The following is a 14653-nucleotide window of genomic DNA, read 5'->3' on the forward strand; positions in this document are numbered from 1 at the left end:
TAATTTTCTCTGCCTGTCTGCATATATTGTCCACTTCATGTTGCAGGATATGGAGAGCCATTTCAACCAAAATTAAATAAATAAATAGGGAAACTACATAAATGAGTAACTGGTATCTTTATTCCCATTTCTATTTATTCATTTATTTATTCCTGGATTTATTTCTGCCTGTCCGGTCCATGTATTTTCAGGCAGTTTGTGTTTTCGTTTGAAATTAAAAAACAAAAACTCATTTTTCGTTTATCAAACCCAAATTGGAAACTGGATAGCGGCTCGGCTCGATATCCGATTTCCCATTTAGTGCACAAAACGAAAATGGAAAAACGTATAACAAGCACTGAATTTCGATTTTCATGATTTCATTTTTGACAAGCGGTCTGACCCGGAAGTTCTCTCTGCCCCGCACGTTGTGTAGAGACCCGTTTTTGTAAGCTCCTCCAAAGCGGCATGCAATTAATTTGATCATGATACCTTCACACAAAAAGCCTTGTGCTCTGACTTTATTGTGAATATGAAGCTAATGGCTTCTAAATGCAGCTTCTGATTCAGTAAATGGCTAAAGGGTGGACATTAGAGATAATAAATGCAGCAACAGGTTTTTGAATCAGTATCTATAAATATTATGTAACCTGGAAGAACAAAAAGCACAGTTCTCTTACAAAATGACAAGAAATCTATGATAGTCAAAATTCCCAATTCCTCCTAAATATAAAGAATTACATTTTAAAATAATAAATAACATTTATCCTTCAAATGAGTTCTTAAGAGAGAGATTTAAGTTTAATGTTGAGAATTGTGGTTTCTGTAAAACTCAGTTGGAAACAACTAAACATTTGTTTTATCAATGTAAAGAAATATTAAACTTATGGGATCAACTTCAAAACTTTCTGTCTTCTAGAACAATAAATGTGGATTTTATTTCCTTACAAAACATTAAATTCGGTTTATCTATCAAAGAAAAAATATTTTAATTTTTAGTCAATGTTCTAATGATTATAACCAAATATTATATCCATAAATGTCGCTATGCAAAATGCTGCCTCTCAATCTCTGCTGTAAAAAATGATCTTTCCTTTTTTAAAGATGTCTGAGAAAGATGCAGAATTTAAACGCAATTAAAATGTTTGAGTTAATGGAAGAATTTCAGTTAGTAGTCCCCTCTGATTAATTTTATCAGATATTTTATTATTATTATTTTATTTATTTATTATTTTAATACTTTGTTTTAGCCTTGCATCTAATTGTTTTTGTCAACAGCAGGAGTTGTGATATTAGTTTGTTTTTGTAATGTCTGTTATTGACGTGTTGTTTGAGATTGTTATTCTTCTATATTCCATTTTTAAAAATGGCTACAGGGCTAGTTCACCCAATTGTTCACAACCTTCAATCTGCTCTGGTTTCAAAAAACGCTCAAACCGCGACTAGAACATTCTGCCAGGCCAATCATTCAAACCCTATAGTTTTTTTTTTTTAAGTTTTTCCTTTATGAATAGTATTTGCATACAAATTATAAATCGTTATCCCCCCTCTCATGGGCCCACCACCTGTGAGAGGGGCCAAAGGTGATCGGGTGCAGGGTGTGATGGGTGGCGGCCCTGGCGGTCTGACCCTCGGCTGCAGAAGCTCGTGGGACGTGGAATGTCACCTCACTGGTGGGGAAGGAGCCGGAACTAGTGTGAGGTTGACAGTCGGTCTCACCTCGACACACAGCTCTGGTTCTGGAACCAGCCTCCTTAGGAGGGGCTGGACATACTGCCACTCTGGAGTTGCCCACGGTGAGAGGCGTCGGGCAGGAGTGGGCATACTTGTTGCCCCCCATCTGGGCGCCTGTACGTTGGAGTTTACCCCGGTGAAAGAGAGGGTAGCCTCCCTCCGCCTACGGGTCGGGACGGGTTCTGACTGTCTCTGTGGTGAACTCAACCGCTTGACTCGGATCTCAGAGCGGCGCCGGAATTCCCATCATAAATGGAAACCTCGCGATATCTCCACTGTCCACGAAGGCTCTGTAACGTCACAAACACAAACATCTGTGGATGTGATCGGTACCGGGCCAGCTTAGAGTCCGCCACACGTCCACAGACACCAGAACTAGGAACTGTCCAAACCCCGGGACCCGGAGCTGCTGCGGCCGCGTGAGGATGTCTGCCGGGACCGGGAGCCGGAGCACGGAGCCATGGGGAGGGTTCGACGACCAGCTCATCCAGGTGGGTCAAACAAGTGCCGCCGGAGCTAACCTGGGGTAACTAGCAGCCAGCTAACCGGGAGACTAACTAACTGTAGCTAGCAGTCCGCCCAGCAGATAACCAAACTGTCTGAGCTAACGTTAGCTTCCGCTGACTGAACCAAGAGACCCGGTGATCTGCTAACCTACTAACTGGAGGAACGGGTCTGACCGGATCAGGAGCTTCTGATCGGGTATTGCCATCGGGTTCTGGTTCTGATCACAGGTTCGAACACTGACCCGGTGTTATGGATTAACTGGTGGCTAAATTAACTGGTTGAAACCTTTGCGCACCGCAGATGTTTCTAAATTGTAGGTGGCTGTGTCGATGCCTGCTGAAAAATGCTACTTGTGTGACAAAACCGTTTGCAAAACTTTACTATAAATCCCATTTGACGCAAATATGTTTAATGTTACATGTGAAAATTATGTTTCAAAACAAGTTTCTACAGAGCAGCGTTCAGTTCGCCTCGAAAACATCACATTGGAGCAAAACCAGGTCAATGAGTAACAGGACAATCCCATTCACATTCAGCTTCACCAGAATAAATTAATTTTATCTCATGAACAGCCTCAATGTAAATCTAAATTTATAGTTTCTGCATTTTGTAACCAGCACTGATCATAAAAACATTGGAATTGACTCTGAAGTTCCTGTAATGTGATTTATTAACACTTGTAGCCTAGTGTGTGTTTTTGGCTCAGATCCTGCAAAGCAGCCGCACTGTTTCTGAACTTAATTCATTTTTTAGCGACATTACACACAGGAAGTGTTCCTAAACAATGAGGTTGGTTTCATCATATTTAATAAAGTTTAAATCACATACCTGATGGTGTTGCTTGTGGTGTTTACGTGTCCAAATAGAGAGGAAAATCAAGTAATAAGTTATACTGCAATAAAATCTCATCTAAATGATATCAGGTTAACAGCCAATGTTGTAGCTGGTGGTGATATAAAAATTGACAAAACAAAATTATAATAATTCCATATCTACAGTATTTGTCTGTGTTCTCTACTGGGAAACAGTTTGCAGGCTGGTGACGAGGTGAAATAAACTTACAAATAAAACGAGCCGCATTAAGATTTGGATTAACTAACGGGGTCCTCAACGCAGATGTTTGTAAAACCACAAATTAGGTGGCTGTGTCGTTTCCTGATCAAAACGCGACAAACGTAAATAAACGGATTAGAAAATGTCTCTTTCTCTATGATCTCTTCAAAACATAATAATTCCTTGTATATAAGATAAGATAAGATTTATTTGTCATTGTCATCAACAGGTTACAGATTGAGATTTGCTCGACTCGAGTTAAGATGCAGGTTATGTGTATATACATAATATACAAGATAAAGAAATAAATAGTACAAAATGAGAATAAATAGACATCAGAAGATGGTTGCAGCGCCTGGAGGTGTCGCAACAGAATTTACATTTTTAACAAAGTGGTGTCAAGAGCAGAAGTTCTTATGCCTTTGAATTTAGTGAAGGAATATTGAAGAATATATTGAAATATCATCAAAATATACCAGACTGCAGGAGGAGACTGAGCTAAGCAGTCAGAATTTGTTCTATCGCCCAGCATTGTTAGAGTACTGACGATTATTTTACATTTTCTCAGTCTTATATTGACTGACATGCTCTGCAAACATGTCAATATATGTAAACAGTTATGATATTATGCAAACTAATTCCTTGCTCATTTAATGGAAGCCACATTATTTTGTTTGCACTTTAAGACTTCTCTGGGCTGCAGAAGCAAAGCTATGCAACTTGGTAATGTGACAATATTCTTACAGTTAAAAGTTTGTCTGGCAAACCTGTTTAACGATTTTACCTCCAAAACGATGACAGCAAGTAAATATTATTTATTTAGACAATCAAATAAACTGGTCCAAAACGTGAATCAGATGATAGTGCTGACTAAACTCGTACCAGCGGTCGCTGAGCTCTGAGAGCCGTTTTAACCACTAAACTATGACGACAGTAGGGGTTCTTCTTCATATGCTTTGGAATTGTGTACACTTGCAAACCTACTGGCATAATGTAATTCTGGTAACATCAGCAGTTTGTGGACTTTCTTTAGATCCTGACCCCAGGATTTGGATACTTGGAGATATTATGTCCTTGGAATTAAATTCTTGCAAGAAACACTTTGTTTTGTTAGCATCATCTGCAGCAAAAAAGTGTATACTTAAAAATTGGAAATCTATGGAGCCTCCAAACCAGAAACATTGGATCAACGAACTGTTGTCATACTGCACTCCTGAAAAAATTCTCCATTCAATACGTGGGACATTGGCTAAGTTTGACCGGATATGGACTCCCTTCCTGGACATTTTAACCAGAATAGACCTGAGAGACTGATCTGTATTGATCTTTGCTGCCTTGTTTCAATTCTTTTACTATTTTTGTTGTATCCTTTTCTCTTTACTCTGGTCTATCAAAAGTGTGGGTAGTGCTAAATGTGATACTACTACATGTGTTGTTACATGGAGAGAGCGGGTGGGGTGGGTGGGTTTTATTTCTGAATAATTTTTTTTTTTTGGGGGGGGGGGATTTCCACAGGGAAAAAAAAAAAAGAATAATATTGTACTTTGGATGTAGATTTTGTATGGACATACATTCTGAATAAATATATATATATATACACAAAAAAAACTATGACGACAGTAATAATAATAATCCAACCTGTTGTTGATCCTGATCTATCAGACACTCTGCGCTGTAAGAAGCAAACCTGGATTAACTGGTGACACTTTCAGAATCTCAGTTTGAGGGAAGATTTGAACCGTTTCTGATGTAAAAGTATAAAAGACAATAGTTTTTTGTCTCTTATGGTTGAGTATTAGAGTCACTTGATGAAAAGAATAAAGATGTTAATTAAATTACGAGAAAAAATATCAACAACAAAGAAGATCTGCCACATAGATCTGCCATGTCTTCTGTAAACAAACTATAACATGTTACAAAAACAGTGTTTAAAAAGATTTTGCTATTTTGTGGATATCTAATTGAAATATCATACAATATGAGGGAGATGTGAAAAACAACATAGCCAGTCGATCTTTTTAAACATTTTATTTTAATCCCATGACTCTTCAGCATTTGTGTGGCTTTCAGGGATTAATCTTTGCTTTCAGATCTGCTTGAGATTTTCCTTTGACGAGTTTCAACCTCTGAAGCAACACAGAAATTAGGACAAGTTCTGCGTAATTTACATGTTTTGGAGACTTTACATATAAATAATAAAGGCAACATACCATGTTAGACCAATAAAAGTCTTTCTAATTACTTATTCCCGAGATCTTAATGGGTGTCTTACGGAATCGGATAGTATTTTTGCAAAAATTTGTAGTTCTTAAAGCTTTTTGCATTGTTTACTTCCTGGTTTGGTAAAGGGGTCCTAAAAAGCCACGCCCACAGAAACCTCTGTGTCTCCCAGCTGCCGCCACCGGTAAATCCATAACACCGGGGTCGGTCCAATCCGAAGGTTCTGGAGTTATTCTTTATTTATTTAAACAACTCGGCTTCTTTTCCTGCATTTCACAGAAATGGACCCGACCTCTCCTCGGTTCTGGTCAGTTTAAGCCTGATGCCAGAAATAAACCCGGTTCTACTAAGACTAGAACCTTGACTGTTCTGATCGGGTTTGTTCAACCGGACTGAACCGAGTCTGAAACCAACAAAGTGTTTCTGGACCCAACATCTGGACCTCTGCTGGTTGTGAAAGAAAGTTAGCGTCAGCTTCGTGCTTTATGTTAGCTTTAGCTTCATGTTAGCGTCAGTTTCGTGCTTTATGTTAGCTTTAGCTTTGTGTTAGCATCAGCTTCGTGCTTTATGTTAGCTTTAGCTTTGTGTTGGCATCAGCTTTATGCTTTGTGTTAGCTTTAGCTTCATGTTAGCGTCAGTTTCGTGCTTTATGTTAGCTTTAGCTTTGTGTTAGCGTCAGCTATGTGCTTTATGTTAGCTTTAGCTTCGTGTTAGCGTCAGCTTTATGCTTTATGTTAGCTTTAGCTTCAAGTTAGCGTCAGTTTCGTGCTTTATGTTAGCTTTAACTTTGTGTTAGCGTCAGCTATGTGCTTTATGTTAGCTTTAGCTTCGTGTTAGCGTCAGCTTTGTGTTTGTGTTAGTGACGGCGTTCACAGTACACCCTCCATGCGCTCTGACTGAGATGGACGGGCATTTATTTCCGGGTTCCTCCGTTAAGTGTCATCAGCGCCGCCATGTTCAGTCCACCGGTGAAACACTGAACAGTTGCTGGGTCAGAACCAGGGCTGGTTCTGGTTACACAGCTGATAATATTGACCCAGTACCAGGAACAGCTGGATGTCCTGGAACTCAAACGAACCAGAATCGGTCCGGTATCAGAACCGGCTGTGATGTGTCCTCAGGGCGGCGGAGCGGCGGTCATCGACATGGAGAACATGGACGACACGTCGGGCTCCAGTTTCGAGGACGTGGGCGAGCTGCACCAGAGGATGAGGGAGGAACAGGAAGTGGCTGAGGAGGCGGCGGCCGCCGACACCGATGGTGCTGACGACTTCCTTGGTGTGAAGGGGCTTAAAGGTCAGCTGGGTCGGCAGGTGGCAGACGAGGTGAGTGCTTGCCAACCGATGGGAGCCGGAATGTTGCTATGGCGACGGCAGGATGCTGTAAGCCCCGCCCCCTCCCTCTGTTTCCTTCAGGTGTGGCAGGCGGGGAAGCGGCAGGCGTCCAGAGCCTTCAACCTCTACGCCAACATCGACATCCTCAGGCCGTACTTCGACGTGGAGCCTGCCCAGGTGCGCAGCAGGTGAGAACTCCACTTCCTGTGTCCTGTCAGCTACTTCCTGTTCCCACACTAAGCTAGCCTTTCCCCACGCCAGGCTGCTGGAGTCCATGATACCTGTCCGCATGATCACCTTCCCCCAGGTAAACCCCGCCCCTCTTGCAGTAAGCCCCGCCCTCTCCAGGTGAGCTCCAGGTGAGCTGCTGTGCTTCCTCTGCAGAAGGTGGCGGGGGAGCTGTACGGCCCGCTGATGCTGGTCTTCACCCTGGTGGCCATCTTGCTGCACGGCATGAAGACTTCTGGGACCGTCATCGTAAGGACGCGCTCAGCCCGCCCTCTGCCTGCCTGTCCTCACCTGTCCTCACCTGTCCCTCCCTCCGTCTCCAGGTGGAGGGCACCCTGATGGGGACGGCCATCGGGACGTGCTTCGGCTACTGGCTCGGCGTTTCCTGCTTCGTCTTCTTCTTGGCCTACCTGGTCAACGCTCAGATCACCTTGCTGCAGATGCTCTCCCTGCTGGTGGGTACCGCCGCTCGCCACCCCCACAGCTTCCCATGACCCCCTGACATCACTTCCTGTTGCCAGGGTTACGGCCTGTTCGGGCACTGCGTGGTCCTCCTGGTCACCTACAACATCCACTTCCACTTCCTGTTCTACGGCCTGTGGCTGCTGGTGGGAGGACTGTCCATGCTGCGCATGGTAGGACTGCGTTTCCCATCAGCCCCTGCCTCAGTCCATTTCCCATGAGCCTCTGCTCCTCATCCCCTGTGTGTCCTGCAGGTGGCGGTGTTGCTCTCCCGGACGGTGGGCCAGACGCCGCGGCTGCTGCTCTGCGGTTCGCTGGCGCTGCTGCACATGAGCTTCCTGCTGTACCTGCACTTCAGCTACCACCGCATCCTGGAAGGTCAGAACCGGGTCAGGGTCAGGACCGGGTCAGGGTCGGTTCAGAACCAGAACCGGGTCAGGACCAGCTGAGTTTAACATCTGCAGATACATTTCTGTTTTGGTCTAGAAATAATGTGAGCAATCCCTGAGAAGTCCGATACCTCGTGATTTGACTAGACTAGTGGTCCTCAACCCCCGGGCCGCGGACCGGTACCGGTTCGTGAACCAATTGGTACCAGGCCGCGCAAGAAATAATTAAATATTTCCGTTTTATGTATTATCCGAGTCTGAAACATCTCTTATTTTGAAAATCCTTTAACCGGACTCTCTCGGTTCCGTCTTGCCGCCAACATGGAGCCACAAGCAGCAAAATGAGTCAGAAACGGATCAGATTGTTTGTAAAGTTTCTTTGTGAAGGGAAAAGGCCCAGAGAAGAGCCAGGAGGAGGGATTTATCCCAGCAGGTGATTCCCACAGTCCAAGCTCTGCATGATATGGTGACCGGATGTTAATGAGGAAATGAAGCTTCAAGCTGCTTCTCCACTAGAGACCAAGAACCCGGAGCATCAGCAACACTTCCGGTCTCATTGTCTCTCATCTCTCCCAGATGGACCGTCTGGTTGCAGAGAAACAAGCTCAGGGCTCCATTAGTCGTTATCCTGAGTTAAAGTTTTCACCAAAGTAAAATGTTCGTTTTTGTGGCGCATCTGTATCTTATTTTGAAGGGATATGTCTCCTGCCACACCAGAGGAGACAAGACCCTGGACCATGTCTACTCCAATCTGGCTGGAGCCTACAATGTGACACCCCTCCCCAACATCGGACAATCAGACCATCTCTCCCTGTTCCTCACACCTCAGTACTTACCACTCATCCAACGTGTGAAACCTACCGTGAGGACAGTAGAGGTGTGGCCAGAGGGCTCAGACGCTGTGCTCCAGGACCGGTTCAGGAATACAGATTGGACTATTTACCACCATACAGACTTGGATCAGTACGCCTCATCTGTACTGAACCATATTTCCACCACCATAGAACGTGTCACCACCTGCAAACGCATTACCATGTACCCCAACCAGAAACCCTGGATGAACCGAGACGTTCGTCTCCTGCTGAAGGCCCGCAACATCGCCTTCAGGTCAGGGGATGCACAGACTTACAGTGCAGCCAGGGTTGAGCTGAAGAAGGGAATCAAGAAGGCCAAACACCACTACAAAAGGAAGGTGGAGGATCACTTTTCTAACGCCAACCCCCGACGTATGTGGCAAGGCCTTCAGATTCTCACAGACTACAAGAACCCCAATACAACCCCCGCTTCTACTGATGTCTCCTTCCTCAACGAACTTAACAACTTCTATGCTCGTTTTGAGAGAGGGAATAGAATAGGGTAGAATAGAATAGAATAGAATTACTCTATTCATCCCAGCAGGGAAATTATTTCGCAGCTACAGCAGCATAGAGACAAGACACACAACAACCACCACTGAGTAGCAATTGTAGACAAAATAAAAATAAAATATAACATGCTGTCAATATAAAAAGCAACTTAGAGCAGTCCTTGCAAAGATTCCAAAAATGCAGATACAGTATGTATATGTAAATATATGTACAGCAAGTGTGCCACAGTGCAGTTGTGCAAAATCGGACTGATTAGTGCAGAACAATGATTTAGCTTTTATTGTACAGTGAGATGCCATGTGGCAGGAAGGATTTCCTGTATCTGTCCCTACGACAGCGGAGCTGGAGCAGCCTATGTGAGAAGGTGCTCCGCTGTCTGTCCACTATGTGGTGGAGAGGCTGCTGTTTATTGTCCATAATAGACAGAACCTTCTTCAGTGTCCTCCTCTCCACCACAGTTTCCAGGGACTCCAGCCTTAGTCCCAGTACAGAGCCAGCTTTCCTGATGATTTTGTCCAGTCTATTAGAGTCGCTGGCTCTGATGCTGCTTCCCCAACACACAGCAGCAAAGAAGATGGCGCCGGCAACAACACTGTGATAAAAGGTCTCCAACATCTTGCTGCACACATTGAAGGATCTCAGCTTCCTTAAAAAATAGAGTCTGCTCATCCCCTTCATGCACACAGCGTCAGTGTTAGATGCCGAGTCCAGTCTGTTGCTGATTACAACTCCCAGGTACCACAGGTTCGTAGCTGCTTTGGTTGCAGGTACCACAACTGCAACCAAAGCAGCTACCACCCCAGGCCAACAGCCACTGACTTTCCTCCCCACTGACGTAGGAGCGGCTCTGAGCAGGATTAAATCCCACAAGGCTGCGGGTCCTGATGGCATACCTGGATGTGTCCTCAGAACGTATTCTGGGGAGCTGGCAGGAGTGCTGGCGGACATCTTCAACCTGTCCCTGGCCCGCGCTGTGGTACCGACCTGCTTCAAGTCTACCTCCATCGTCCCAATCCCCAAGAATCCCAACCAGACTCAATGACTACCGCCGGGTAGCCCTTACCCCCATCATTACCAAGTGCTTGGAGCGGCTGGTGCTAGCACACCTCAGATCCTGTCTCCCCCCCACACTAGACCCCCACCAATTTGCATACAGGCAGAACAGGAGCACAGAGGATGCAGTCTCTATAGCGCTGCACTCTGTCCTTTCTCACCTGGACAGTAAGAACACTTACGCCAGACTGCTGTTCTTAGATTTTAGTTCAGCATTCAACACTGTCATCCCATCACAACTCCTTACCAAACTCACAGACCTCGGCATCAGTCCACTCATGTGTAACTGGTTGCTCGACTTCCTGACCAGTCGACCTCAACATGGCCGGCTGGACAACCACTTCTCATCCACCATCATCATAAACACCGGAGTACCACAAGGCTGTGTGATGAGTCCCTTCCTCTGCTCCCTCTTCACCTATGACTGCAGACCTGTCCGTGGCTCTAACGCCATCATCAAGTTTGCAGACGACACCACGGTGATCGGCCTCATCAGAGATAATGATGAGGCCACTTACAGGGAGGAGGTAGACCGTCTGGCTGAGTGGTGCGACAAAAACAACCTGCAGCTTAACACCGAGAAGACCAAGGAGCTTATCGTGCACTTCAGGAGGAACGCTGACCCACATCCACCCATCCACATTAAGGGGACAGTGGTGGAGCGTGTGGACACCTTTAAGTTCCTGGGAGTCCACATCTCCGAGGACCTGACTTGGACGACCAGCTGCTCCAAACTCATTAAGAAGGCGCATCAGCGCCTCTTCTTCATGAGGACCCTGAGGAAGAACCACCTGTCCTCAGAGATCCTCACGAACTTCTACCGCTGCACCATTGAGAGCATCCTCACCAACTGTATTACAGCTTGGTACGGGAACTGCTCTGTCTCCGACCGGCAGGCGCTGCAGAGGGTGGTGAAAACTGCCCAGTATATCGCCGGGGCACCGCTCCCTGCCATCAAGGACATCTACAGGAAGCCGTGTTTGAAAAGGGCCGGGAAAACCACAAAGGACTCCACTCACCCAGCACACACACTCTTTTCCCTCCTGCCCTCTGGGAGGCGCTACAGAAGCCTATGGACCAGAACCACCAGGCACCGGAACAGCTTCTTTCCCACAGCTGTCACGCTTTTGAACACCTCCTGACATAAAACATAAACTATAAGGACTGTACTCCCCTATCCTCTCATACAACAATAACACATGGACTATCCTCACACACACACACATCACGGACTGTTTTCTTCACACACACATACAACCTGTACATTTTATCTGCCATTATTTATCTATAATCCATTCCCTAACATTCTTGTATATTCTGTATAATCTGTGCATATAGCTCCCATATTTATATATATACACAATATCTATATCTCTTGCTATAACCCCTTATAGTCCATACATACATAGTCTTGTACATCTGTAAATAAATATTTATATCTCGTAGAGCACTTCTGGATAGATGCAAACTACATCTCGTTGCTTGTACTTGTGACAGTGAAATGACAATAAAGTTGAATTCTATTCTATTCTATGTAAACGTTACCATAGCGACCAGAGTCAGAGAGCGTTCGGGCAGTGGAGAGACGAGAGGAGAGGAGCTTGTGAGTTTTAGGTCTGGTTCACACCATTTAAGGATTGTGGGCCGATTTTCCAAACCTCTGTGACCACAGAGCCGATAAAAGTCCAACAGGTTCGGTCGGTCCGTGAGTCCAGCAGCAACACACCACAGAACCGATTCCAGAAGAAAATCCAGTAAAACCCCAACAGACCAAACATGAATGTAGAATAATCCAACAGTGATAGTTTGTGGCTCATTTTAAGTGATAAAAGACAAAACAAAAAGAAAAGATATTTGATAAAAGATGGCGGAGCAGCTGCTCTATTTACTGCTCTATGATTTGGAGGTGAGTTATGTTTTATCATGGTTAACATTTTTAACTGAATAATCATAACCACATATAATAAACATATATAAAATGACCTTTGCATATAGTAATAAACATTTCCACATGTCACCTCCGATGTCCACCGGACTCTCAGTTGCCATGACAACTGTTTGGGATTCCCCTCCGTTCTGACGTCACCGCGCTTTCTGATTGGCTACCTGTCACATTCAACAGGCTGCGTTTCGCTCCCAGTCAGAGAAAACCTGCGATAATCGGGCCGAGACAATGTAGAATATGCCCGATTTTAGATCGGCCATATTCTACACACCACCACTAATACACCGCACACTGCAGGAGGTTGGAAGATTGTCGTAAAGGGAAAATCGGGGCAAAAAACAAACAACAACAAAAAAAGGCTCATCTGAGAGTCCCCCCACCCCTTGGATGGCAGCAAAATTGCCGAGCCTTGACCGGTGGGCGGTAATAAAAAGGTTGGGGGCCAGTGGACTACACCATCAGCCTGGCTGCTTCTGGAAACCTTCCAGAGATGAAAGAAGCAAACCCTTGCAATGGGATTTAAACACAGAGCAACCAGAGAGGAGGCTGCTCTGTTGACAACCTCCTCTCTGTTTCTGAGCTGATTCTGGCAGCACGGTGCCCCCTGCAGGCTGTTCACCACGTCACGCCGTGTTCGGCTTTAATGAGTCGGTTTCCTGGGTTTGTTGAGACGGTCGCTGCAGAAGAGTCCGGTGGAACGAAGCGGTTCCAGTAAACAATTTTTACTGGATGGTTGATAGAACCAGTTCACCCAGTTTAACCATCATACATAGAAAAACTGGCGATATTGTTACCAGTGGAGACTCCATGTGTCGGTTTCAGTCGACGTATCGCGGCCCGGTTCTGCAGCTCCATGTCCGGATCCACATGTTCCCTCGGGATTGGGCGGCCCATTTGGGTCAGAACCGACTCATGTTCTGCTTGGCTCTGTTCCAGGTCTGCTGGACTCTCTGGAAGGACCCGACCCGGCTGCCATGGAGAGGGTGGCCCGAGATGTTCACCAGGTGACCCTGAATGCCACCGCCAGGAGCCTGGGGAAGGCCCAGTGAGGGCCCGGTCAGGGCCCAGTCAGGGCCCGGTGAGGGCTGCTCTGCCTGGACCTTCTGGACCTGGTCTCCTTCAGCAGAACTTTCTCTCTGGTTCTGGTTCTCTGCTTCCTCTGGGTTTCTCTCTCCTTCTGCTCATTTTCAGCATCTTTATTATTGTTTATTAATGTTTATTATTGTTATTATCTTTGTTGTTGTTGTTTATTACAGATGTTGTGTTTGAGTCAGGTAGAAACTCTGGGAAATCTCAGTGTCTCTGACCTTCACAGGAAACTGAAACCTGTCTGTGTTCAACATGTTAATAAAGATCTGAGTCCCATCTACTGGTTCTGAACTGGTTCTGAACTGGTTCTGAACTGGCAAAAGGTGCAGTTCTGTATTTCTGCCAGCAGGCGGCGCAGCCTACCATAACAGACAAACTGATGGTTCCCCTCCAGAACCCTCCAGCAGGCCCAGCAGTAAAGGATCCAGCTGCAGGGAGTTGGAACGCTGTCTGCTACGATGCCCTGCCACTTTCAGTCGTTTCTCACTCAGCAAAACCCAGTGAATCAGCCACCAGGTGGCGCTGCAGCAGGCCGCTTCTCTAGATCAGGACCAGCTGCGGATCCAAAGCGGTTCCTGGAGTTTAAGGGTCAGTGAGCTGAACCCAGCAGGGGGCTCCTGGATCACTTGAGTCAAAGCGTCGCTTAGCAACAGGAAGGTCTATTAAAATGATTTGGGTCCATATGCTGGACTGATTAGACCATCATATGTGATGTTTTAGTGCGGTGGAAATGCAGAAGCTATTCTGAGAAACTAATTCTCCAAGATTCTGTTTTTGTGGGATTTCTAGCTGGTTCTGATCAGTGCGTCCAGATTTACTCGGCTCTAAGACCTTCCCTCTTATTTTGGCTTCTCAAATCCAGCGATGTCTGATGCGCAACGAAATACCCACAAGCCACGGCTCATTGCGCTTTTATTTTGAAAACCGACACGCAGTGAAGCAGTCACGTGACCTGCGTAATGTGGCACGTCGCTTGTGGGTCACGTGGTTTTCAGCAAGAGGAAAAACCCATCGAGGTGGAGCTTCATCTGACACTCTTGGCGTTATTTGTTCCCTCACTATCAGCAGCAGGTCTGATAAGCCCCTCCCCCCGCAGGGTGAGCTCTCTCCCTTTAGCTCCTCCCACACAGGTGAGTTCAGGTACTACAGCAGCACAATAAATAGTTCATTATTGTGGAGAATGTCACTGACTTCATCAGCTTGCTGCGTTATTAAACTTTGTTTTTGCAAAGTTTTTGCTCAGGTTCCTCTTGAAAATGAGATTTAGATCTCAACGGGGTTTATCTGGTTAAA

At 45.6% G+C, this 14653-nt stretch overlaps 1 protein-coding gene across 1 annotated transcript; it reads left to right on the forward strand.

Moving 5' to 3' along the window:
- Positions 1 to 1904: 1904 nt before the first annotated feature.
- Positions 1905 to 13640, forward strand: yipf3 (Yip1 domain family, member 3). The gene is made up of 9 exons (XM_028006316.1): positions 1905 to 2204; positions 6615 to 6818; positions 6909 to 7015; positions 7089 to 7134; positions 7212 to 7304; positions 7379 to 7510; positions 7577 to 7690; positions 7772 to 7895; positions 13208 to 13640. Exons 1-9 carry the CDS (start codon positions 2139 to 2141, stop codon positions 13318 to 13320), a joined length of 999 nt encoding a protein of 332 aa, XP_027862117.1. The 5' UTR covers positions 1905 to 2138; the 3' UTR covers positions 13321 to 13640.
- Positions 13641 to 14653: the final 1013 nt, after the last annotated feature.

Source organism: Xiphophorus couchianus, chromosome 22 (genome assembly GCF_001444195.1).
Source record: "Xiphophorus couchianus chromosome 22, X_couchianus-1.0, whole genome shotgun sequence".
NCBI lineage: Eukaryota > Metazoa > Chordata > Actinopteri > Cyprinodontiformes > Poeciliidae > Xiphophorus > Xiphophorus couchianus.